At 43.3% G+C, this 25,227-nt stretch overlaps 1 protein-coding gene across 1 annotated transcript in view; it reads right to left on the reverse strand.

Moving 5' to 3' along the window:
- The window catches only part of MTX2 (metaxin 2), a 62,000-nt gene extending 40,776 nt beyond the window's left edge, over positions 1 to 21,224 (reverse strand). Inside the window, exons 1-3 of the mRNA XM_075284157.1 lie at positions 21,069 to 21,224; positions 10,043 to 10,090; positions 4,844 to 4,890 (exon numbers count right to left, since the gene is read on the reverse strand). Coding sequence (XP_075140258.1) covers positions 4,844 to 4,890; positions 10,043 to 10,090; positions 21,069 to 21,132 — 159 coding nt within the window. The 5' untranslated portion in view covers positions 21,133 to 21,224. The remainder of the gene's footprint in view (positions 1 to 4,843; positions 4,891 to 10,042; positions 10,091 to 21,068) is intronic.
- Positions 21,225 to 25,227: the final 4,003 nt, after the last annotated feature.

The following is a 25,227-nucleotide window of genomic DNA, read 5'->3' on the forward strand; positions in this document are numbered from 1 at the left end:
ATCCAGAGTAGCACAGCATTCATCGGTGAATAAAACCTCTTGAAAGTTAGTCAGCTTATATTTCTGAGCCCACTGCAGACGCTTTTCTTTGTCACTTTCGGTTAGGGGTGGCCAAACTGTAGGTTTAGCCATAGCTGCCAGGTTGCGGAGAATCCTCCATCGAGAGGTTCGCGCCACTCCAGGGACACCAGCAGTCTCAAATACCTGTTTACTGCTCTTCAGTGGCATTTTTACAGCCGCGCTTTTAATAACATGAATTTGCCTGGCAGAAAGTTTCCTTAATAATCCTTTATCAGATCGTATTCGCTTGTGCTGTGAATCGCTCACAAATCTTTTCACGGTTCGATGATCTCTCTTTAGTTTTCGTGAAATATCAATTGTTTTCATGCCTTCTGCAAGACATTGTTCTATTTCATGCTTTTCATCTTCGGAAAGGTCTTTATTCTTCCCCATGTTGCTAGAAATCGGAGACTTACTTAATAAGGTGGAACTTTCCCTTTAACCAAGAATACCTGACAATCTAAATAACAACGCTCTCGGAGTCGGATATCAGAACTGGTAAAAGATATAGGAAATAAAACAAGGCACTCGAAGCATGTGCCACAGCTCAGTTACCCTCTAAACCCATCAGAAAGATCTGCACAAAAAGTCTATCGGGCAAAAAAGCACTTGTGTATGAGCACTCTTGGAACTACAGTCTGCAAGTTGTGCAAATAACACCGTCATCAAAGATGGGATTCTTTACTGTAAGAGCAGTGAGACTATGGAACTCTCTGCCCCCAAGGTGTTGCGATGGTTGATTCATTGACCAAGTTCAAGAGTGGTTGAAATTCTAGAAAAAAAAAGAATATAAGAAATTATGGGTACTAGGTTTCTGGAGAGTGGACAATGAGACAGCAATTTATTTCCCTTAAAGGGAGTCTATCATTGGCTATATTGTTTTTTAAATAAGCATATCATAATGGCTATTCTAGGCATACCTTTCATTCATTGATCCTCGCAGCCGATTTTTAATTAACCCGGTTTTCTTGATATGCAAATTACTCTTCAGGGAGCACCAGAAGCCTTATCCCTGTTCCCTGAGCACTGCTGCGTCATCAGCTGCCTTAGTTTCTCGTCGCCCTCTTCTTTACAGATAATCCCTTCTTCACTGCTTCCAGAGCAGCTAGTCACGTACAGCGCATGTGCGAGATTTTAATCGTGCTTTAGGTGTAGAAATAGGGATCGTCTGTAAAGAAGGGAGCAGTAAGAAAACTGAGACAGCTGATGACGCAGCAGTGCTCAGGGAACAGGGGTAAGGCTTCTGATGCTCCCTGAAGAGTAATTTGCAGATCAAGAAAACCGGGTTAGGGCGGGTTCACACCTGCGACCAGTCTCCACTTTAAGGTTACCGTCTTCTGCCTGAGAAACTGGACAGGAGACTGAAACCGGCAGTCACTTTTCAAACCCACTCATTTGAATGGGTTTGCAAAGTGTCCACCCGTGAGGCAAAACTGTTTTTTTAACCCAGACACAAAGTCGGACATGCAGGACTTTGTGCCCGGTTAAAAAAAAAAAAAAAAAAAAAAAAAAAAAAAACGGTTTTGCTGTGGAGACCACATAACGCTCATGGGCGGACACCGACTGCCGGGTTTCCATCTCCTGTCGGCAGAAGATGTAAACCCACAAATCCTTAGTCTCTTGGAAGAAAAGTAGATGACCATAGTCTTTTTTGGTCCACAATTAGTTTCCATTAAAGCGGGCCGGCCTGTCACCAGGTGAGAAAAGACCAAAGACGTACATCTCGTAGGCCTTTGCACCATAAGGATTTTGGTGTTTTATTTATTTCAAGCAGCAGCTCATGCAGCAAAGAAAACCTCTGAGTCATTGGCTGCTATGGGCATAAAATGAGAGAAACTTATGGCGTGGCCGCCATCCTTAGACATAAGATCTATGAGGGCGAGAGGCACTTCACATCAAATCAAGGCTATTCTGGCATCCTGCAAAGAAATTCAAGTAGAAACTATCCAAAAACTCACAAGTTCAATGGATGCAAGAATTGTGACGGTGATCTCATAAAAGGTCACCCATGTTAACGTGTAACTTGTCCTGTTAAGATCTTTTTGCGTGAAAGAGCTTTCGATTTCAATATACGTCACCTCTTAATGTTGCAAATTCAACAAATGACCGTTTTCTGTTCTTTTTAACCTATAAAATGTTTAGAAAATCTGTTGTGCAGAATAATTTGGAACACTGGATTTAGATTTTTTTTAATTTGTAGATAAAAAAAAATCATCATCATTGGGAGTTTATCCAATAAAATTTGACTAATATAAGATATAAACATTATACTGACTGTCATACTGTAATTTGCATAATAATTTAGAATACGGCGTACATGTAGCAATATTTTCAGCGAGCGATCGGCGTCCATAGGATAAACCCCCATCTCTTTACTACTATTGTATGTGCTATGACCAACCTCCTGCTATATTAATACAGCACTCTGGCACTGCTTATTCACTAAGTAACGATTCCTCCAGTATATAGAAATTCATTTATTATTATCCTAGACAGACGCCTGTCATACAGATATAATGGAGAAGTCTCACTATATACTGATATACACTTATGGAGAGTGGGGTATTCATACTGTCCTCCCAGCAAGCAGACATGATACTGTCTCTAGCTGTTCCTATGATGCGGTGCTGAGGCATTATGGGATTAAATCATATTTCTGAAAAAAAGCGAAATCTAAAAATCCAGATGATGTCTGATCAGAAGCAGAAACAATGCTGAACTTCAAGTATGGGAGTGCAATATACATAAAACTATATAACTTCTAACTTCAGGAACTGCCTCTCTCTGCGTTTTCTTCCAGCGCTGGCTTCAAACTTCTAGGCATGCGTAGTCGGCTCTGCCGTCGGGTCTCAGGCTCTGCCTACAGCCATTTTCTTTTGGTCGCTTACACCGTAAGTAAGCGGCCATTTTCTTGTGGCCTGTGAGCATGCGCAGTTGGCTCTGCCCAAAGCCTGGAAGTTTCAACCCAGCTCCGGAAGAAGATGCGCAGAGAGGCCGTTCCTGATGAAGATGGAGGCGGTGCTGGAGATTTCTCTTGCAGAATTGGGGACGCCCTCAGTGCTGTTTGAGCGCTGAGGACCGCCCCCAGTGCTGCCAGATAACTCATTTGCATACAGATGAAAACCCGGATTTCTACCGAACGGCGGCGCGGAGAAGACATCTAAAGGTAGGAGAAGAATAACTTTTCTTAAGGCTATTCCTACGTGTTATCAAGAAAAAAAAAATTGATTTTAAAGGTAGAATCCCATTAAAGAGATTTTCTAGGTTGAATAATTAATTGCCTATCCTTAAATCAATTAAAGATCAAAAAGGGTATGACACCTACATAATTGGCCAACCTCCTGTTCCTGCAATGGGTATGCCTTGCATTACAGATCAGCCCTTTCACTTGAATGTGACCGGAGAAGCAGGACAGACGTGCGAATTGTGTTGGACATACAAATAAGGTGTACATATCTCAATAGTATGCCTTATCTGGCAGCAGCTAATCTTCTGTGTGAGTAAAGGATTGGGCATATTAAAATCTAACATGCCTGATCCCTCTGAGCCTTCTAGGAACAGTGTCACACCAATACAGATTAGGGCACCGAACAGCTTCAGGGTCCCTCAGATTGTGTCAGCTTTAGGAGTAATACAGTTTAGGGGTAACAAGCTGGAGGACTACAAGGACCAGTTACATATAAGGGTAACTTCACATGGCGGAATATGTAGAGGAATTCCTCTTCATTTTCAGGCCACGATCTGCCCACGATGGGATGCCACTACCGATTATGTCCAGATGATTGGGTATAACCGGCAGCGAGTCTCCAGCCGTGGCTGAATCTGCAATGGCATCTGTGACCAGATCGAGCAGGACACTTGTTTTCAATGGGAGGACGCTGAAAAAAAAAAACAACAGGCAGAATCTGGGCGGAATCTGCCGCCGATTCTATGTCAGAATCCTCCCCCAAATCCACGGCAAATTCCTCCATGTGAACCTACCCTACGACAACATTTACTATCCAGATGTTCACTCTGTTAGCCATGATTTCACATTTTCATTCATTCCTTTCCAATCTATACTACTTGTACTTGAACCTTAACAGGTCGGGACTACATAGAACTACAGACAGCGGCCTTGATGCTCTGCAGAGCTTTAATAGCCATTCCTCTCCAGTCTGTGGTTTTATTGTTATAGACACTTCTGAAATATTGATAATCCTCTACACAGCAAGAGTCTACGCCTTAGCTTAAAATACGCTTATATGGATTTTGCCTGCTCTTCTCACGGCTGTCTCAGTTAAAGGATGACCTCAGGATAAAATGAACTCAGACTAAACTAAATAAGGCCGTGAACATTGGGGAACGCAAGGCTAATGGCCATCCCATGAGTCTTAGAGGACTGAAGACCATTAGGCCTAGAAGTTTGATTGAGTAGAACTTGATGAAAACACCACAGACAGCTCAGCGGCAAACCCACTGTGAGGGCTCGATAGGCGGACACCAGAAATAGTTAAATGTTCCCATATTAAATATGGATGATTTCAGGCTTGCAGCATTGCCTATCTTTAGAAATAATGTATGGAGCGAGGGTGAGGAGACATTTGTAGTCAGGTCAGGACCAGTGAATAGTTTCACCCCGGCAGATGACCTAGGTTAGAAGATGAAATAGTCTTTGTTGAGCTCATGAAGTGAGGGGTTGGATTTGGCTGCAAACCTGAGACGAGGGGAGGCGGTAGGTCGCAGCTGCAGATTTTTAACAAGGTAGTGTAGGGGAACTTTGATTTCAAGAATAAATCATTACCTGGACAGCGAGACAAGATGCATTGTCAGACAGCAAGACCTGTTCACCTGAGGAAGAGCAGAAGACACAACAGTGTTACCAATGTGAATGTGCAGGAATATCGTGGAACAGGAGGCAAATTTATAAATAGGACTTGTTTTTTGATGATTTAGGAAAATTAATATATTCCACGTGTCAGCAGTTTTCTGTATCGTAGAATGAAAGAAAAAAAATTGTCACAAATCTCAACCACACACTGCAGATTTTTCTTCCAGAAGACTGACATGTGCAACATCAACTTCTGCTGCAGATTTTACACTTTTAAAACCAAGGTGAATCCGCAGCAAAGTTTGGTGCTTTCACATCACGTTTTTCACGAAAGGGCTCGTTCACATCTGCGCCCGGTCTCCGTTCTGCAGGTTTCTGTTTCCTGCACAAAACAGAGCAGGAGACGGAAACCTGCCAGCATGTTTCATACCTATTCATTTGAATGGGCTTGAGAAGTGTCCAGCCGTGTGCGCCGGTGAGCGTTTTATACTCTCCGCAGCTAAACCGTTTTTTTTTTAACTGGACACAGAGTCGGACATGCAGTACTCTTTGGTTTAAAAAAAAACGGTTTCGCCGCGGAGATATCACTACCTTTGTCAATAGACTAGGGAGTTCTGTAGACCAATGAGGGTGTTGCTGCTTACCTTGTTGGTGCAATGCCAACACCATCATTACTCCAAAGACCTCATTTGCATGTTGATAAAGACAGAGAGGTCTCAGCAATGGACACACAAAGGGAAAACGGATAGTGTTTGATCCACGTGACCCTAATCTTTCTCCAGGGTTGGGTTGATCTGCTCAGTCCTGGTGACAGACTCCCTTTCAGAGAATGGGGCTGCCAATGGCCAGGAATGTAGCTGTACAGGGAAAGCTTTCAAGGGCACCCAGTGCGACAACAGCAGCACAATCCCATTATCCTATGGATAGTGGTGGTCAGAGATAGGAACCCACTGATAAAAGTGATAGCATATTCTTGCTATATACCATCACTTTATCACATAGAAATACCGCTTAAAGTAAGGGTAGCTTCCAATCTGGCAGAGTCAGCCATGTATTACATGTTATTTTACACTGCCCCATCACTGGCTACTACAGGGGAAAAAATATGATAAAGCAATTGTAGTCCTGATTAAGAAATATTCTTCCATTTTGAGTCTAGAGCTCCTATACGGACCTGTGTGCATGTAGTCTGATTTTGCAGTCAAACCGTGATTCGCCCACGATGAGATGCCGCCGCTGCTTATGTCTAGATGAATGGGCCTAATCAGCAGGGAGTCTCCAGCTGTGGCTTCCGTGGCTGAATCTGCAATGGCATCTGTGACCAGATCGAGCAGGACACTTATTTTTTCAGCATCCTGCTGCAATCTCTACCTCCCATTGAAAACGATCAGAATCTGCTGCTGTTTCTGGGTCGGAATCCTCCCCCAATTCCACAGAAAATTCCGTGCATAGGGTAGGCTAGCAAGAAGTAATTGACGGTGACTGCAGTATCAAAATATAGGGTTTGACTACGATTGATCACCATATAGCCATATAGGTCAAAATAACTGCTGTATACTCTAAGTGAAATTGGTTGTGAACATGTACATAGCCCCTTTCACTTCATGTGACCTAACACTTACATCCTCTATTATCAGAACCTCCCACGCTCATATACAAGACTTCTCCCGAGCTGCACCACTTCTCTGGAATTCTCTACCCTGGACAATAAGATTAACTCCCAATTTCTACAGTTTCAAACGCAAACTAAAGACGCATCTTTTCAGACAAGCCTATCACAATTTCTAACGTAAACCCTTAAAGGGGTATTCCCACGTTGCATACTCAGCAGTCTTTACTGCTGTAAAATCTTCTTTCTTCCTGGTTTCTTGCATCATTTGGTGGGTGGGGTTTCACATGCAACCTGCCGTTTAGCTCCACCTCCAAATTCGTGTGTAGCTCCACTCACCCATATTGGACTATGAAGTACAGGCAGGAGCAACTCCATTCTGTGTTACATACAGAGACTGCCTGTCTCTGCCATAATGAACACAACTGAATTAGCTAGCCTGATAACTGGGAGAACAGAAGAAATGAAAGCAGCTCCTCTCCTCTATCTGAGAGCAGGGAGGTAGGTCACGTGGTGTAGACACAGGAATAGCCAGAAACAGAGGCTCGCTCCCTGCACTTAGCCCCTCCTCCCTCCCCCCTGAGAGCAGCAGATACATCACTTGACTCATGAGCAGCTAAGTCAGGGCTGTGACAACAATGAATTGAATAAAGTAAGATAGTGGACAAACAAAGCAGTTTTGCTGAAGCAATGTATTTAGGAAAAGTCTTACATTCACATTAACAAGCAGTATAGATAGGATCCTTGTGATGGGACAACCCCTTTAACCCTCCTCTGTCCCCGCTCCCACATTACCCCACATGATATGATGTCATCTCAGGATAACTTTATAGGTCCAAGCTCCATCCACATGTTAAAGGACACGACTGTTGACGGCTCATAAAGTCTTATGTTTATGTAATGACAGTCACCTCTATTACAAAAGTGTCTGACCTCTGTATAAGCAATGCCGCCCCTGCTACCTCTTGTGTCACCCCCTCTCCCTCATAGATTGTAAGCTCTTGCGAGCAGGGCCCTCAGTCCCAGTGTGTGAAATGACTTTCTTTGTAATGTATCTTTCTGTCTGTATTTGAACCCTTCAAATTGTACAGTGCTGTGGAATATGTTGCCGCTATATAAATAAACATTTTTATTATTATTCTGTGTGATCCCACCTACTCATATCCACCATAAAATGACTGTCTGTTGCCGCTGATCAGAATGTGAAGTGGCCTCAGCCATTAGTTTACATTGTGTGAACAAGACATACTTGAGGCTCTAGGGCTGCAGTGCAAACTCTATTCCTGGGCTTGTGCAAGTAAATGCAGGAGAGTCTACAGAGCCTTGTAGTAACTGCAACCGATATAGCTATGGTGCGGGGATAGTACATGCAGACAATCGAGGCGTATTCTATTAACACTGTACATGTAGACACCCAGAAAAGGTTCAGACCATGAGCAGTGACCCCGTCGGACATACTTCTGTTCGGGTCATATCTAAACAATCCCATCACATTCACCATCTCATGGCATAAGCTGCCTTCGGTTAATAAAAAATGATCCGAAGGAAATATACCGAAATCCTCACGTATTGTTTGACCTCTATATCTATTCCATACAAATCGTTTTAGCAGAATTAGGAACACAGCGCCCCCCATGACAAGCAAACGATTATGCAAATGTGGTTCTCTGCAGCAGCACACAATAGCCCAGAACGGTTTCCAGCTGATCTTCGCTTAGGTGCGGAGGATGCAGGATAAGGAGGGAATTATTCCATTATTCCAACATATAAAGCCGATTCCATATAATAATGTATTGTGCATATACAGTATACAGCGGGCTCTGAGATCCACTATCAGAGAGCGTCCCTGCAGCCGGTATTGCACACGGCAGTTCAAGACCCGCAGACAAAAGAGGGATGACAGGATCACTGCAATAAAAATTCGCTGCCTAAAAGACTACAGGCTGCCATGTATTAGTCTTCATTACTTTGCAGCCTTCTGACAATAGTAGCGGGCTGCAGTTCACCAAATGTGGGCAATAATGTAATCTGATGATATATGAAGAGCTGCTGAAGGGAGCAAGGACCACTCCAGCCTGTGTGGATTTTAACAGCTCCTTCTTTATCAGCCCCTCCACCCCTTTTCCATTAACCATGACACTTCCAATAAATGCTGGCTCAGCTTTTTTTTTTTTCCCCTGCAGTAACCATGCCAACTATACCTGCCTCGGTATAATTTTATATAGCCATCGGCAGCCACATTACCAAGTCAATAACAGACTGTTGGCGGTTTGGGGGGAAGATTTTGCGAGGCGGTGCTGACATAGAACGCCGTATATTGATAATTAACCGGTTTACACAGAGCTCTGCGCACCAGGACTCATCCCCCGCACCATATTGTGTTTGCCATTATCAAGGCTCGAAACAGCCGGTGATACAATAATGTAAAGTGGATTATATTATTCAACCCCAAAAATACATTTCAGTTCAGCTTTAGGTTAAAAAACGTGTAATGCTGGAGACGGTATAGTAGGAGATTATGAAGCAGACAGCAAATGCATATAGACATGGACATACATATAGTACGGTGCAAATGCTTTAGACAGGTATGTGGGGGGGGGAAGCTGCACAGTAAGAATGCTTCCAGAAATAAAAGGGTTAATAGTTTAATTTTGCCAATAGAAAGTAGAAATCTAAATGCCACCAATATTTGGTGTGACCTTTGCTCTTCGGAGGAGGAGTCCTGGAAGTGATGATATGCCCCCATAGAGCCCTGATCTCAACATCATCCAGTCTGTCTGGGACGACATGAAGAGACAGAAGGATTGGAGCAAGCCTACATACACGGAAGATCTGGGCTTAGTTCTCCAAGATGGTGGAACAACCTCCCTGTCGAGTTCCTTCAACAACTGCAAGTCTGCAAGCGTACCAAGAAGAAGGAAAGAAAAAGGGCAAAGGTCACACCGAATATTGAGGGGATTTAGGTTCCTCTTATGTTCACTCACTTTGCATTTTAGGAACTGAGAAAAATGAACGAACAAAACTTCTATTTCTGAAAGAATTCTTGTTTTGTCTAAAACTTTTGCACAGTGTTGCATATAAAAAAAGAGGATTTTAAACAAAAGACCGTGCCAATTGTGCCATTCTCTCAGTCACAATAAAGGGCACCCCAAGGATCCCCAACATTCAAAGGAGCCCACTGGGAGCTGGTGGTATCCACTGCCACCCCCTACCCCTGTTTGAATAGGGTGGTTGTTGGCTATTTCAGTCCCACTGAAGTGAAAGGAGCAGCAGTGTATATACATGACCGCCACTTTATTTTCGTGCCCCCACTAATCAGATACCCGTTACCCTAGTTTACTTTGTGGTACAATCCATTTAGGAGAATTCCCCTCAATGAGTAAATACATAGAGGCTGGAAATACAGTTCCCCTGTACAAGTCCTTGTCATTGAGATAGCTGCACCCTCTCCCAGGACCCACAGGACACATCTGGTCTACCACTAGGGTACGGTTGCCTTTTAACAAATCTCATCGCTGTATTTTATAAGCAGGACACATTTCTTGACTGAAGCAAGTACTTACTTTTCAATGGCTGGTAAATGGTAGCGTTTTCTGGCCATGGCTCGACAGCTGTGAAGGAAACAGAAGGGGAGGTAAATTATACACAACATTACCAGGGTTGTTATATCTGTAAATGATCCATCTACAGAAATTTACTGCATTGATCGGGAGGCAGAACATACTACCCTGTAACCTCAGGAGCGAAACACATCGACAACCATCACCTTGGATCATGGTGACCTGTTCGGTCCCCAGACCCCTTAGATAACTGTTGGGAGAGCTCTTCCCTATATATATATATATATATATATATATATATATATATATATATATATATATATATATATATATCTCTTCTCAATCTGGCAGTAGGTTATCTTATGGCAGCTTATGATATTTCCCCACAATAACAGATTGGGCATGCTGAAATTCAACATGCCCACTCCTTTCCCTCCCTTTAACATCTGCCATTAGGAAAGAGTCAGGACAAAACCATTTATCATATATACTTGAGTATAAGCCTAGTCTTTCAGGAAAGTTTTTGTGCTTATAAAAGCCCCCCTCGGCTTATACTTGAGTCAAGCAAAAAAAAAAAAAAAAAATATTTTTTTTTTTGGTGGAGGGGTGAGGGGGGTCTATGACCAGGCGCAATAGTAATGTATAGAATCTCTCATATGATAGTGGGAAAAAAAAAAGCTTTAGAAAAATATAATAAAAAAATAAATAAAAGTTGTAAATCCCTCCTTTCCCTAGAATACATATAAAAGTAGAAAATGACTGTGGAACACAAACACATTAGGTATCCGTGTGTCTGACAGTGCCCGGTCTACTGAATATAGGGGATCTGCAGTGCTCCTGTTCCATCGGGAAGGGGTTAATAGGAGCACTGCAGATCCCCTATATTCAGCCAGGCTAAATTCCAAGTGGGGGAAAAAACCCAGTCCTCAAGCTCAGGGAAGGGGCAGACAGACAACCAAAACACCCCCTCCCCTTCCCCACACACAGCAACTACTGCACCCAAAAACTCCGACCATTTTAATTTTTGAAATTTTCCAGTAGCTGCTGCATTTCCCCCCTCGGCTTATACTGGAATCAATAAGTTTTCCCAGTTTTTTGTGGTAAAATTAGGGGCCTCGGCTTATATTCGGGTCGGCTTGTACTCGAGTATCAGAAGATTGACTATTTCCACTAGAAGTGTCAGGATCGTCTGACCTTCATCTAACGTGTATGGTCATCTTTAGGCCTTGTTCACACACTGGACAGCCCAGGTATCAGTAGTGCAACCGAGGTCATAAAAGAAAAACACAGTAAAAAATGACATTGCAACGTCAGACAACAATGGAGTATTATAGAAGTACCATCCAGCAGTATATACCGTGTCTATGCCTCTATTACATATAACTGTAAGGACACCATGTGCCGCCATACTGACTCCATGCACGCTATTGACGGCTAATGTAACCAAAGCTACACGTTGCATCTCTATGTACAGGAGTTCCTACATCACCAGGCTTTGACATTGCTAAAGTATTAACCATTATTAAGATTACTACAGAAAATCTGCATTCAGAGGTCGTATTTTTATCTGGCGGGCGCCAAAATGGGAGTTTGCGCTATCAATCTAAGGCAGGAGGTTTCCCTGTTTTTCATTCATGGCTTTAGCTAATATTTTAATCCAAGAACTATACAGACCCCCGCAGACTAAAAATACAGGAAACTTAAGAGGACTTGCACCTTCCTTACAGACTGGCACAGTAAGGGTTACAGGCAGCGCATAAAACCTGCAGCATCACTCTCCTGAATTGTGTGCGCAGAGGTGAACAACATTTGCAGAACAGTAGGCCTGGAAATTACACATTGCTACAGCTCTGTCATATTTCCAATCCATCAACTTGATTAATGTTATAATAACTCCATATAAACTTATCATTCACGCTGTAATGAAGTCAATCCCAGCCTTATTCTTGGACTACTAAACTCCTCTAGGCACTTGCACAGGTAAATAAAACAGTGGCCATATTGCAAAGTATCCGGTGCATTCAATTACCAGACATTAAAGAGATCCTGCTACACCTATAGAGCAGGGTATTACAGTATCACAAGGGTGAAGAAGGGTTAAAATAAGGGTGGTCATTTACAGGCAATATTCCTAAAGAATAAAGTGTTATACGTACCCTTCCTTCATTATTCCTATTATAACATGCAATATGGAAATCAGTGACCTCGTACAGGGGAGGTTTAGACCTAAAACTGCCCACATATGGTAGAAGATGTATATTGACAGATGGCAACCCCTGTTTCAAATTAGTTCTAGGCCAATATGGGCATGTGGATGGGAGCCTAGTAGGGACAATATGGGCATGTGGTTTGGGGCCCTGTAGGGACAATACAGGTTCATGGCCTGGGGCCTAGTAGGGACAATATGGGCATGTGGCTGTAGGCCCAGTAGGGACAATATGAGCATGTGGTTGGGGGCCCTGTAGGGACAATACAGGCTCATGGCCTGGGGCCCAGTATGGACAATATGGGTATGTGGCTGTAGGCCTAGTAGGGACAATATGGGCATTTGGCTGGGTGCGGCTGTAAGGACAATATTGGCATGAGGCTGGGGGCATAAAAAGGGACAATGTAGTGAGGATAGGTCACCAATTAAAGATAGTTTGTGGTATAACATGCAGGTCCTGACCAATCAGCTGTTTGAACACTGCTGCCCCTTCAGTACTTACTAAAAAAAACTGTGGCTGTGCTTGGTATTGCAGCTCAGCCCATTCACTTAAATGGGACAGAGATGTGATCAGGCCATGTGACCAATGAACGTAACGTCACATGGTCTGTAAAGCAGAAGCAGTGTTGGACCCCACAGATCTTCAACTGATGTCCTATACTATAATTAAAGGGATTCTACCATTAAAATCAAATTTTTTGTTGATCACACGTAGGAATAGCCTTAGGAAAGTCGTCCCCAATGCTGCGAGAGAACTCTCCAGCGCCGCCTCCATCTTCTTCAGGAACCGTCTCTCTGCGCGTCAAACTTCTAGGCCCCAGGCAGAGCCAACTGCGTATGACCTCAGGCCACAAGAAAATGGCCGCTTACTTACTGTGTAAGTGGCCATTTTTCTTGTGGCCTGTGGGCATGCGCAGTCGGCTCTGCCCAACCTTTGAAAGAAAACGCGCAGAGTGGACATTCCTGAAGAAGATGGAGGCGGCGCTGGAGAGTGCCCCCAATGCTGCAAGAGAACTCATTTGCATACCGACGAAAACCAGATTATATATCGAACGGCGGCGCAGAGAAGACATCTAAAGGTAGGAGACGAATAGCCTTTCTTAAGATTTTTCCTACGTGGTACCCAGAAAAAGAGGAGTTTTAATGATAGGATCCCTTTAATGTGCCAAGTGATAGTTCTGGTGAAAACTATGCGACTGGCGAGTGGCATATACGCTAAACAAGTGAATCCTAGACATTTAAGAAGAGAACCCCTTTAACCTCTACCTGTTTCTACAGTAGTCTAATCTGGCAGATGTAACAGATATAAAAAGCCCTTTCCATTAGTCATAATCAATATGAGAAATATATGGTACGATGGTCATGATATAGTGTCCAACATCCGCCACTTCCATCCACATTTGTGAAAGGGCAGATCAATTTTATAAAAGAATCCCAAAAATCAATGGGCTAAAACCTCCCGATACTAGAGGTCAACCCCTACAGATAGATAGGACGGATGACCCACCGACGCGGCGATAAAATGAACTCGGCTTGGCTTAAGTAAAGATGTTCTGCGGTTTGAGTTATTTGAAGATCTGTCAAGGTTTTTCAACACTAGACAGAAATACAAAGCCGCTTTGTGAGGAACTAAAAACCCCTAAGGATAATATTTGTTTTTCCAAGAAGAAGCCAATTTATCATATTGAAAGTAATATACATGTTCCTAGATATTTAACAGATAGAAAATTCATTATATACTTCACCCGACTAAGTAGAAGACATTTTCTAATAACTTACAGTCGGGATTGCAGTTTTGGTCTTATTAAATTGATTTACAAGACCAAGAAAATTAGTCTTAAGCAATTTTAATAGAAGTTTCAAAGTCTGAATGTTTGTTAGATATATTGATGATTAAATGTTCACTTGCCAACCGGGAGGAAAAGTCGAGCACAGACAATTTTATAGCAGAATCTATTACATCTTAATGTCTTCCTAATTAATCAGAAGGAGAATTGGATGGCTCAGAAAATAAACATCTGAGGAGAAGGCAATCTCCTGAGGAGAAGACATTACCGAGTGTGTAATGGATTATCAGGGGCACGCAACCATTCCTGGTCCAAGGGGGACACGTCGTCAGGTCAAGTCTCGATGCCAACTCAACTCGATGCTCGAGTACCGTGGAGTTTGTTTGCCCCTACTAGTAACTAGTGTTGAGCGAGTAGAATTCGTCGAATACCTCGCTGGCATAGGAATGCGTGTAATCGGCCGAACGCCAAGGGGTTAAACGTTTCGAAGATTCGATGCGTTTAACCCAGGGGTGCTCACACTTATTCAGCATGTGAGCTACTTTATAAACTGACCAAGGGATAAGATCTACTACCCACTTCTTGTGGGCGGGGCCTGTGGGCCGGGGCCAGGCGGAGCGTGAGAGCAGGAGACATCTCTCCGGTGTCTGATTGTTCACAGCGCAGGCTGAGAATCATCTCTGGATACTGGCAGGCCAGGGCCTTGCACTCGTTCGCTGCGGCGGCCCTGCCTGCAAGTGTCCAGAGATGACTCTCAGCCTGCGCTGTGAACAAGCAGCACCCCCACTCCCTTCATCCCTAAGAGCGGGGAGCGTGTCATCCAGCTGCTGCTGCCCGGCCTATAAGCGCAGGCTGAGAGTCATCTCCGGACACTTGCAGGCGGGGCCGCCGCATCCCTGACTGCGAATGAGTGCAAGGCCCCGGCCTGCCAGTGTCCAGAGATGATTCTCAGCCTGCGCTGTGAACAAGCAGACACCGGGAATCCCTGGCTGCATCCCGCGATCAACCCATACATCCTTCGCGATCGACCGGTAGATCGCGAGCGACGTATTTGGCACCCCTGGTTTAACCCCTAGGTGTTCGCCAATTACACGCATTCCTATGCCGGCGAGGTATTCAACGAATTCTACTCGCTCAACACCGCTAGGAACTAAAGCATGGACCAAAATGTACTCAATATCAGGTACTTTGCGGTACTTTTCCCCTGCGGGAAAAACGACAAAAGTGGTCCCAAGTGAGAAAAAAAAAACTTTAAAAATGAAATGCTGGGTAATTATGACCTAAATCAAAATTGTGATTAATCAGGTATTTCACCTCGATTACAATTAGTGGTGATTATTTAGGTCATGCCTCTTCTATATCACACCCATTTTACAATAGGATTATGTGTTAGGTGATCCTCGGATGATTTACCTTGTGAGGTTCACCTAACGGTTTACTTCAGACTAAATGTGGCTGAACGGGAAATTTAGATCCGGAACTGTTATAAGCTGAGGCCCAGGGGAGGTGATCAAACAGGGAAAGCAGTGTGAGGGCGGGTTCACACCTGCGCCCGGTCTCCGCTTTGTGGGTTTCCGTCTTCTGCCCAAGAAACTAGACAGGAAACAGAAACCCGGCAGTCAGTGTCCGCCCGTGAGCGTCTTGTGCTTCTCCATGGTGAAACAGTTTTTTGTAACCGGACACAAAGTCCTGCATGTCCGACTTTGTGTCCGGTTTAAAAAAAAACGGTTTCGCCGCAGACAGGTACAAAATGCTCACAGGCGCTCACTTTTCAGATCCATTCACTTGAATGGGTTTGAAAACGTTTTTGAAAAAAAAAGAAGTTGTCCTAGGTGGACCGTGGAAACGAGTCAAGTGTTATGCGCTGCAATTTCTATCACTTCTATAGACTGTTAATGCAGTGGCATTGAGCATGCTTATGGTGGTTCCATTCAAATGGACAACATGGGATTCTCCATTATCATGAATGGTGGGGGTCCCAGCGATCCGACATTTATTACGAATCCTATAATTGGCGACAAGTGTCAATTTTGGAATCACTTCTCAAGAATAAATTAGGTTACATTAGAAACATGGCAGCCTGACATATCCATGTGCACACAGCGGAGACGCAATGTGGCTGTGAAATGCTCCACAGTACCAAAAACAGAAAATTGCCCCACAGTACTTTGTGGAGTAACCATATAGCGGTACGTGGGCTGACTACAGGGCTTTAATAATGAATACCCGACTAACCTGGTTGGGGATATTCTGTCTGACAACTACAGTTGTCATTTGCCATAGTCTTAAGTGTTACTCGCCTCTCTCCAGGGAAGCCCTCCACACCTCATGCTATGCCGCTTGCATCACTGGTGGTCAGGACCTTGCTATAGAAAAGTGACGCTTGCCATACCCATAAGATATGTTGGATGGATCCACCAATTTTCTTTTATGTCTGGGGGTCTCCCGAATCTCCTGACAGATTATGGGGGAAGGAACCAGCATGTTGAATTTTATAAATCCAATCCTCAGTTTCCTTAGGAGAGAAGTCTGGCTGTGCCCATTTAAAACATCACTGAGTGTGCACATATAAGGGGGAGTCAAGGGGAATAGCTGTCAGGTATTGAATGTATATAGGTCTCAGTATTAATGACCTCACCATACACCGCCTTCAGATCCATCCTGAGGGGTGTCCTTTACAATCGGCCCCATAATTTAGTCTGTGTCAGTTTGGTCATGGTATATAGATGATACACTGTAAATACCTTGTTGCTTGTTCTGCTCAGAGTCGGATTGGCATTGTGTGACAGTAACCAAAGTGAGAACCGCATGGCGACAGTCACGGCGTGTCATTGTCACAACCCGTTATGAATAGGATTTCAGTGGAGACGATCTCACAAATTCTCATCCGGAGCAGCAATCGTTAATGGGGGTTTTAGGAACACGTTGATAATTTCAGAGGTGGGCATTTTATTCCCTAAGCATAAATTTCTGTTTCTCCATGTGTAAAACTGTGAGAAATTTCCCTGAGATGATTAACTACTGCACGGGCTCCTGCAAAATATCAATAGCAAGAAAGCAGATCGCACAGTCGAGAAGTCAGTGGCTCCAGAAAGCCATATCTCATTAAAATTATAAGAGCGTGCAGCCAGAAAGAACACAATTAGGAGAGTTTTGATTGGCTGACTTGCTAGCCCGGACATGCCAGCCAGTTCCATAGCGCGCAGGCTTAACGGACTGATTCACTGCTCCCCATTTCATTACTCCAAATCTCAATTTCCTCCGCTGATTCTCAAACGACTCCAAACATCAAGACCAAGCCAAAAAGGTTAACTATTTACAAGGAGACACAATCCACGTTAAATATTTCCAGCACCGGTACTGAGCTCAGGGGGGAGATACAGACGTTACGTTATCACAGCACAATGTAGGACAATATAGGACATCAGACCACCAGTGTTTCCTTATGGTTTACATTCCCATTAGGGGATCCTAATCACTCACACACAATTTTTTCTAGCTGACACATCGGAATAGCATAAAGAAAGACTATTCTTCTCCGAGCCGCCGTTCACCTACAATCCCGGTTTTTCTTGGTATGAAAATTAGCTCTCGCAGCACTGGGGGCGGGCCTCAGTGATCAAACAACACAGAGGGTGTCCCCAATGCTGCGAGAGAACTCTCTCCAGCGCCGCCTCCATCTTTGTCAGCAGTGTCCTCTTCATCCTCTTCTTCCAGCGGTGGCTTGTAACTTCTAGGCCTCAGGCAGAGCAGACTGCGCATGCCCACAGGCCACGAGAAAATGGTCGCTTACAATACTGTGCAAGTGGCCATTTTCTCGTGGTCTGTGGGCATGCACAGTCTGCTCTGCCCAAGGCCTAGAAGTTACAAGCCACCACCGGAAGAAGAGGATGAAGATGACGCTGCTGACAAAGATGGAGGCGGCGATGGAGAGAGTTCTCTCGCAGCATTGGGGACTCCCCAAGTGCTGTTTGAGCGCTGGGGCCCGCTCCCAGTGCTGCAAGAGAGCTAATTTGCATACCGAGAAAAAAACGGGATTGTAGGCAAACGGCGGTGCGGAGAAGACGACGAAAGGTAGGAGAAGAATAGCCTTTCTTAAGGCTATTCCGACGTGGTACGTAGAAAAAAATTGTGTGAGAGTGATAGGATCCCTTTAATATACCTATATTATGCTTGTCTGCCCTGGGTTGTCTAATAGAATACCCTAAGGCTTAGGCCCAGTTCATATCTACATTCGGAGAGTTCGCTTGGGGACCCCCCAAACCGAAACCTAAACGCATAAAAAGCGGTTACATAAGGGCACCACACAGACCCGATAGACTATAATTGGGTCTGTGTGATTCTGCACAAAACATGCAGAGAGAAAAGTGCTGCTTGCAGGACTTTTCTCTCCACATGTTTCGTGCGGAAACCACATGGACCTCATTATAGTCTATGGGGTCTGGAGGATTTTCTCTACATATGAAGTAATGATATATGAGAGGTGTGAACATGTTATAACTGCAGACGGTGTCCAGGTCTGGGAAAAAACTGCTGACACCAAGTGACATCTGAACTAGTCTGCACACAGCAGCGGCCATACCAATACTGCACATGGCTCACCAACTTCACGGGACAGAGTCATCAGAGACAAGTCTCTTCACAGAGATCAGAAATTCATGGGTTAACCAACATCAACCTTACGTCTACTTTTATAAGACCGCGTTCAGATCGCTCTGCATGTGACTCAGTTTATGTCACAGGTTTTTACCGCACCTTACAACCTTTGCAAAGCTGTAAGAAAGGAAATTCCCACCATGATTTTAGAGGGGAAACATGCAAAAAAAAATAAAAATAAAAAATTTGGGTAGTCTGAGGCAGCAGCATTTAAAGAAACCATGGGAGAAAACCAGCAAGGAGTCGCCCTGCCTTAGGCCTCATTCACACAGAATTTATAAGCCAAAATCAATCAGGGTCTTAAGCAGCTTTTCCACAACATGAGGATTCAGCCCTAGTTCACACTAGTGTATTGTGTTTAATAGGAGATTATAAATCACAATCAGATCCTTAATATCAGTCACTGATCCTCACCATGTCAGTGTGATCAGGAACATCAGAAAACACGCAATATTGGAAATGACAAATACTACAATCATATTAGAAAAAGCGCTTGTGCCCGGCACGACTTGTAGAATGCAACTATAGTAAAAGCAGGATGGTGATTCAGTCTGTTGCGCTTTGCAGAAAATTTTTTAGCAATGTGTGGATGGAATTCGCTAGAATCTTAACTGCTTTGCAGGGACTGTAAAGCCCTACAAGGGTACTTACATGTTCTAACTGTCTGATTAGTTGCCATCTCTGAGACCTACAAGGTGTGACCTGTATAAATAAAGCAGCAAGTCGCACATGCCTGCTGCCTATTCATTCATGTCTATGGAACTGCCTGAGATAGCGGAGTACACAGCCACTCAGATATCGAAAAGAGTCCCACAGGGTTGAATGGAGGGGCAGGACACATACGCAACATGCTACGAACTTTATACTGTTCCCAGACCCCGACCAGTCAGTAACTTAGGCCATAACTAATCATTACTGGAACTTCAGTTTGATTAAAAGTTTCCTACGCAGGGCTGTGGCGTCAGAGAAGAAACACAATGACTGAATCCAATACAAAAATAAAAGGATTACTTCTTGCGATCCACCGTAGTGCTAAATCCTCACTGTTCCCTCAGGCAGCCTTTGCTTGGCTTTATTTTCCTTGCTGCTTTATTATGTTATTTACATGCAGTAAATCTGAAGACAAACTACATTCCCCATGATTCATCTGCCTGCTCTCACACTCCTTATATGCTGCTCGCACAAGGGAGTGAGTTTGAAAACGAAACATCACAGCATCATGTGACCTCAGAGGTGGGAGCGATTTATTACCTGTGATTTCGCTGCAGGAGGGAGAGAGAGCAGGCAGATGAATCATGGGAAATGTAGTATGTCCAGAGATCCACTGCACGTAAATAGCAGTGATACAAGGAGCAGCAAGTAATATAAAGCCAAGCAAAGGGTGCAGAAGGTAGGGTTCACACTACCATTGGATTCTGTTATGAAGGGATCCGTTTAAAAAAAAAAAATGGACACCTATCATAAGGGACAGTAACTGATAGCTATCAATTACTGCCTGTTATAAGTCCATTGCCCACAGACTTCAATGTTAAAAAAAAAATAACGGACACTTACTTTCCGTTTTTTACTAATGGACAGAAAAGTCCTGCGTGTAGGATTTTTTTTGTTCACTGGAAAAAAAACGGACTTGGGTGTAAATGGACACGATAAAATCCCATTGAAATGAATGGAAATTTTAAGGGATTTCTGACAGTTCAGCTACTGTCTGTTGCTAAAATCTTGTTGTCACATGCATCATTCCTGCAGCCAATCACAGGTCAGGTATTGTACATACACGACATCACTGAGGCCTGTGATTGGTTGCAGTGATGATGTACATGACATCATCACTACAGCACTGGGGTAGGACAGCCCATCAGTACTAGAAACCAGATAACACCTTTACCTGACGAGTCCCGGGAGCTTCTTTTTTAGGCCATTTTCTGCTTAGTAACTTTCTCAAAACCTTGGACAACCCCTTTAAATTGTTTGCAGTGTGTCCAATAACAAACTTGCTGACTGTTTCCAATGATGGCTAGCAGAATTGTGAATGCAGCTCTGGATTATAACACAGGCTGTAACTGAGGGTCCCCATAACACAATGTATATAGAGATTGACTCTGTAAAGTCCCCATCCACTCTAATGATGGCCACAAGACTGTGATCACAATAAAACCAATGCTCCAATATCAGAATCATTACCACATGAAGCGAATACAATGCACGTGTGGTACTACAAGTCCCAGCAAACCATGACAGGTTACAGCGGTCTCTATGACCACCTGCGATAAATGTGCCGGTATCCAGCACTAAGGGAGTGTTCAGACAGGGATGGCAGTCATGTGTGCATTATGTTACTGCCATCATACACACAGGCTCTAGTGCAGACACAGCGCGTTACCTGCTATCTGCGACACAAAGGCGTCTGTAACCAGAGACATTGCCGGGAATCCTCCGGTGCACATGCAAGGTTAAGGTCACAATAACAGGAAGTCAATGAACGAATGACAGCACGACCCGGGACTACTTCCTGCAATATCCAAGGTAACGGGGAAGTCACTGAGTGTTAGCCGTTTGCTACTAAATAAAGTTTATCAAATAGAAAAAAAAAAAGAGCAGGCTGTTTGAGAACCGCGCTGAAGGGAAAGGCAGGATGGTCACGTGACTGGGCTGACTGACAAGAACTCGCACAGGCCATCTTTGTCATGGGCAGCTCGCTGTATTGCAGGGGGGAAGTGAGGGCAATTGTACCCAATATGTAGCGGCCTCTACAGTGCTAGCCAAATGTAACAAACATTTCAAATTAAAGCCTTTTCTCATTAAAAAAAAAAAAAAAATACATGAGATATGTTTTTTTGTTCTTCTGACCTGTATGATGTTTTAGTTACCATTCACACTCACATCAGAGATCTTCATGTTAGACCCTGCATCTCAAACCAGCCCAAAACCTTATTTTGTGTGACCTAATGACATCAGCAAACCAATGTACAAGGCTTAGTAAATTCTTGTAGATTTTGTTCCTTTTTTTATGTAGATTGTGAGCCCCACATAAAGCTCACAATGTACATTTTTCCCTATCAGTATGTCTTTTTTTGGAATATGGGATGGAAATCCATGCAAACACGAGGAGAACATACAAACTCCTTGCAGATGGTTTTTTGCCCTTGGCGGGATTTGAACACCAGGACTCCAGCGCTGCAAGGCTGCAGTGCTAACCACTGAGCCACCGTGTGGTCCCCTCTTATAAGAATTCTAAGGAATGTTTGTGGGATTATTTGTTCTCACGTTTTTAAAATAATTTTTTTTCTGGGTTTTTCGAGTCCTATAGAAAATACTATGGAAAAGCCCATCGCTAAAACTCATCAAGAAAAACTAGAATACTATGATTAATACTGCTATTTTCATAGAAAGGCATTTGACCCCCTAAAAAAATTGCACCAAAAGGACAACAAGAATAAAACACGTTGGGGGGGGGGAGGTAATTCATCAGTTTTCTGGCGTAGAGGGACAATATTGAGGCACACAAGCAGCAATGCCCTTTCTTGCACCAAACATAGGCCACAAGCAGTGGCGTAACTAGGAATGGCGGGGTCCCAAAGCGAACATTTGACATTGAGCGACCGCTGTAGTTTCTAGAACAGGGCCTTTCAGGCTTTTTCTACTGGAGCTTCAGCAGCAACATCATCATGGAGATGGCTCTGGTGATAAAGTCCAAGCCAAAATTGAAAGTATTGCTCAATTTTTTTCCTAAATCCAGTATGGCATTAAAATAAAGATAAAAGGAGCCGATTATGTTGTTAAAGAAGACCTTTCACCACCTTCAACAAGTTCAGCTCTTACATCAATTAATAGCTGCCACATCTACTCTGACAAGCACAGTTGAAATTATTTCTGTAGACCCCACCGTTCCCGAGCAATCATTGCTGTTAGTTTTGGTGCCTGATATGCTATTTAGTCTCTGTACTGTCAGGTGGGCGGTGTCAGGCAGGAGCAGACAAGGGGTGTGATTCTGAGCTCTGACATTGGCTGCCTCTGATTGGAGCTCTGAATTACACCCCCTGCCTGACACTGCCCTTCTGACATTACAGAGCTTAAATAGCATATCAGGTACCAAAACGAATAGAACTTATTGTCCAGGAATGGTGGGGCTGGAGAGAAAATTGCAACTGATCTGGAATCTGTGGAGCGGTGCCTATTAACAAATATTAAGAACTTGAATTATTAGAGGTGGAAAAAGGTCCTCTTTAAGTCAGATGCTGCTGCAGCCAGAGAAGGTCCTCTAGAAGAGACCATCATATAAGTATCACACCATGAGCTCTACAGGTCTTATAGAAAATTTAAAAAAATTAAAAAAAAAGCATAACTTAAAGGCCCTATTGTTTATGACAGTGATCAGGAACAAGATTTCATAGGAACACTTGCTCCCAGTAATTGGCCTGGTTAAGGACGCATACGGCAACTGTGACACAACAGCAATAGGCCGGTCATCTAGGTCGCTGCTGTTTTCTATTATACTATGAACAACTTATTGCTTGCTGCTTGTTAGCAGTTGCAAACCATAAAAGATGCTCATTTCTTGCCAATGCAGCCTGCTGGGTAAAGAGGGATTTGCTGCTATTTGTGTAACTGTATGGGAAGAATCACAGTAGCAACTATTTGCCCACCATACAGTTTGATCGGCCAGTGTAAACGGCCTATGCCAACAAGTGGTGTGTTATATTGTCAATGTGTGCTTGTTCATGCTCACATTTATGTTGATGTTGCTTTTATAGAAGGAAACCATAAAGTAGTTCTTTGCACCATAAATACAGCAGTACCATATGCACCTGATTGACATACATATAATGGGATCCATCCAGTGCTGTCACACACTAGGCAGGAATCTGTGACAGGTTTCAAATGAAGCTTTCAAAGCAAATGTAAACAAAGTCTTACTTTGCCAGTGTTTAGGCCTTATAGTATACCACCTATAGTTTAGCTTTGTAGTCAGGTAGTTTATATACTTTGGAATCTCGAGAAGAGAAAAGCTAGTGATTGCAGATATTTTTGGTGTTTTGCCTAGGTTATTATAGCTTTTGTTATCAACCTTGAATCATGGAAATGTAATGTGTTTCTAGATTATTTATCAATATTATTTCAAGGTGCAATATCCTCTTAACCTCCACTTTGCGATATTGCGTTCGCTGCCATCCCCGTGAGTCAATAACGCTCTCTTGGATGCCAGGTAGTCTATGAATAACTGTTTATCACGTTTTCTCCAAGTGTATCACTAAATATATTCCTGCCATGTTCTAGATTTCATGCATAATTCATCAGGAGCCAATGCAAGGCTATAACTGGTGGAAAAATGTGATTAGCAAAGGCAAAATTATAATAGTTATGATATAAGAAAAGGGGAGATTGACACTTTCTATTATAAAGTAATATCCCCAGCCCACCCTCCATGTGTGCACTGCTTCACTGTTACGAAGATGTCAGCAATGCATTTAATAGTATTATGAAGTAGTCTGCCATACCCAAATGAGGGTATGAGCTTAGGTAAGTATGCTTTTCATCTTATAACATGACTAGATACAGTATGTCATGTTTTCTTTGTAATTCTACATATATTGCATGTTACAAGACTCAGGCATTTCTGTTAGCCACTGCTTTGCATTATATCAGTCGCCCTTACAATGTTTTTTCACAGAGTTCAATTGAAAGCACATTGCCGGTAGTAATATTTGGCCTATTTTTTCATATGCGGTTATCACTGACTGCTTTATTAACACTTTGTTGTCAGGGGTTTTGGACAATTTGTTCAATCCAAGACTATTTTCACAGTTTTGACATATATTAATGAAGATCTATTTTAAAATTAAAAAATTAAAGGGGTGTTCCAGCTCCTTAAATATTGCAGAATGTTAATATTACAAAATGTATATTCACCAATGCATTTGACTTAATCGAAAATCTCTCTTTGGGTTCTTGGACTTTCTGCCCACACATGAATGCGTCAGCCAATCAGAGAATCACTGCAAAGCCACTGATTGGCTACATTGCTCAGGGTCAGGCCAAGGGTCAGGAAATCAAGGGACCCAAGCAGAGAATATCCCCTGAGTCTCCAGCCTACCAGAGACGTGAGTAGGGCTGTGGAGTTGAAGTCACAATCAAGCTATGAGAGAATAGGGTCATAGTCAGTACTTTGACCTACCAACTCTACATACCTGGAGGTCAAGATACAGTCCTTTTTATTTTAAGCCCCTGCAGGGGTTAAAAATACAGGTTGGAACACCCCATTAGCCGGGAATCATGATTGGGTGCCTAGTTTTACTGGGATCTGTGACAGGACCAGGGCAAAAGTGGTAGAAGGAGTGTACATTTCTCCCAGGTTCCTGTCATACACGTTCTAGATGCAGCTGAGAAAAGCTGTGTTCTTGGCTGGAGGGTTTTACCAAAACCCTGGAAAAAAGGTCTAATTGCTGGAAATGGCGGAATTGGGTGTGTTTATACTCCATTCAGCCACTCCAGGTTTTGAGATGTGTGGGGTTAATTCCTGTGTTCCTGAAGGATGTGTATAA

Source organism: Leptodactylus fuscus, chromosome 8, assembly GCF_031893055.1.
Source record: "Leptodactylus fuscus isolate aLepFus1 chromosome 8, aLepFus1.hap2, whole genome shotgun sequence".
Classification (NCBI taxonomy): Eukaryota; Metazoa; Chordata; class Amphibia; order Anura; family Leptodactylidae; genus Leptodactylus; species Leptodactylus fuscus.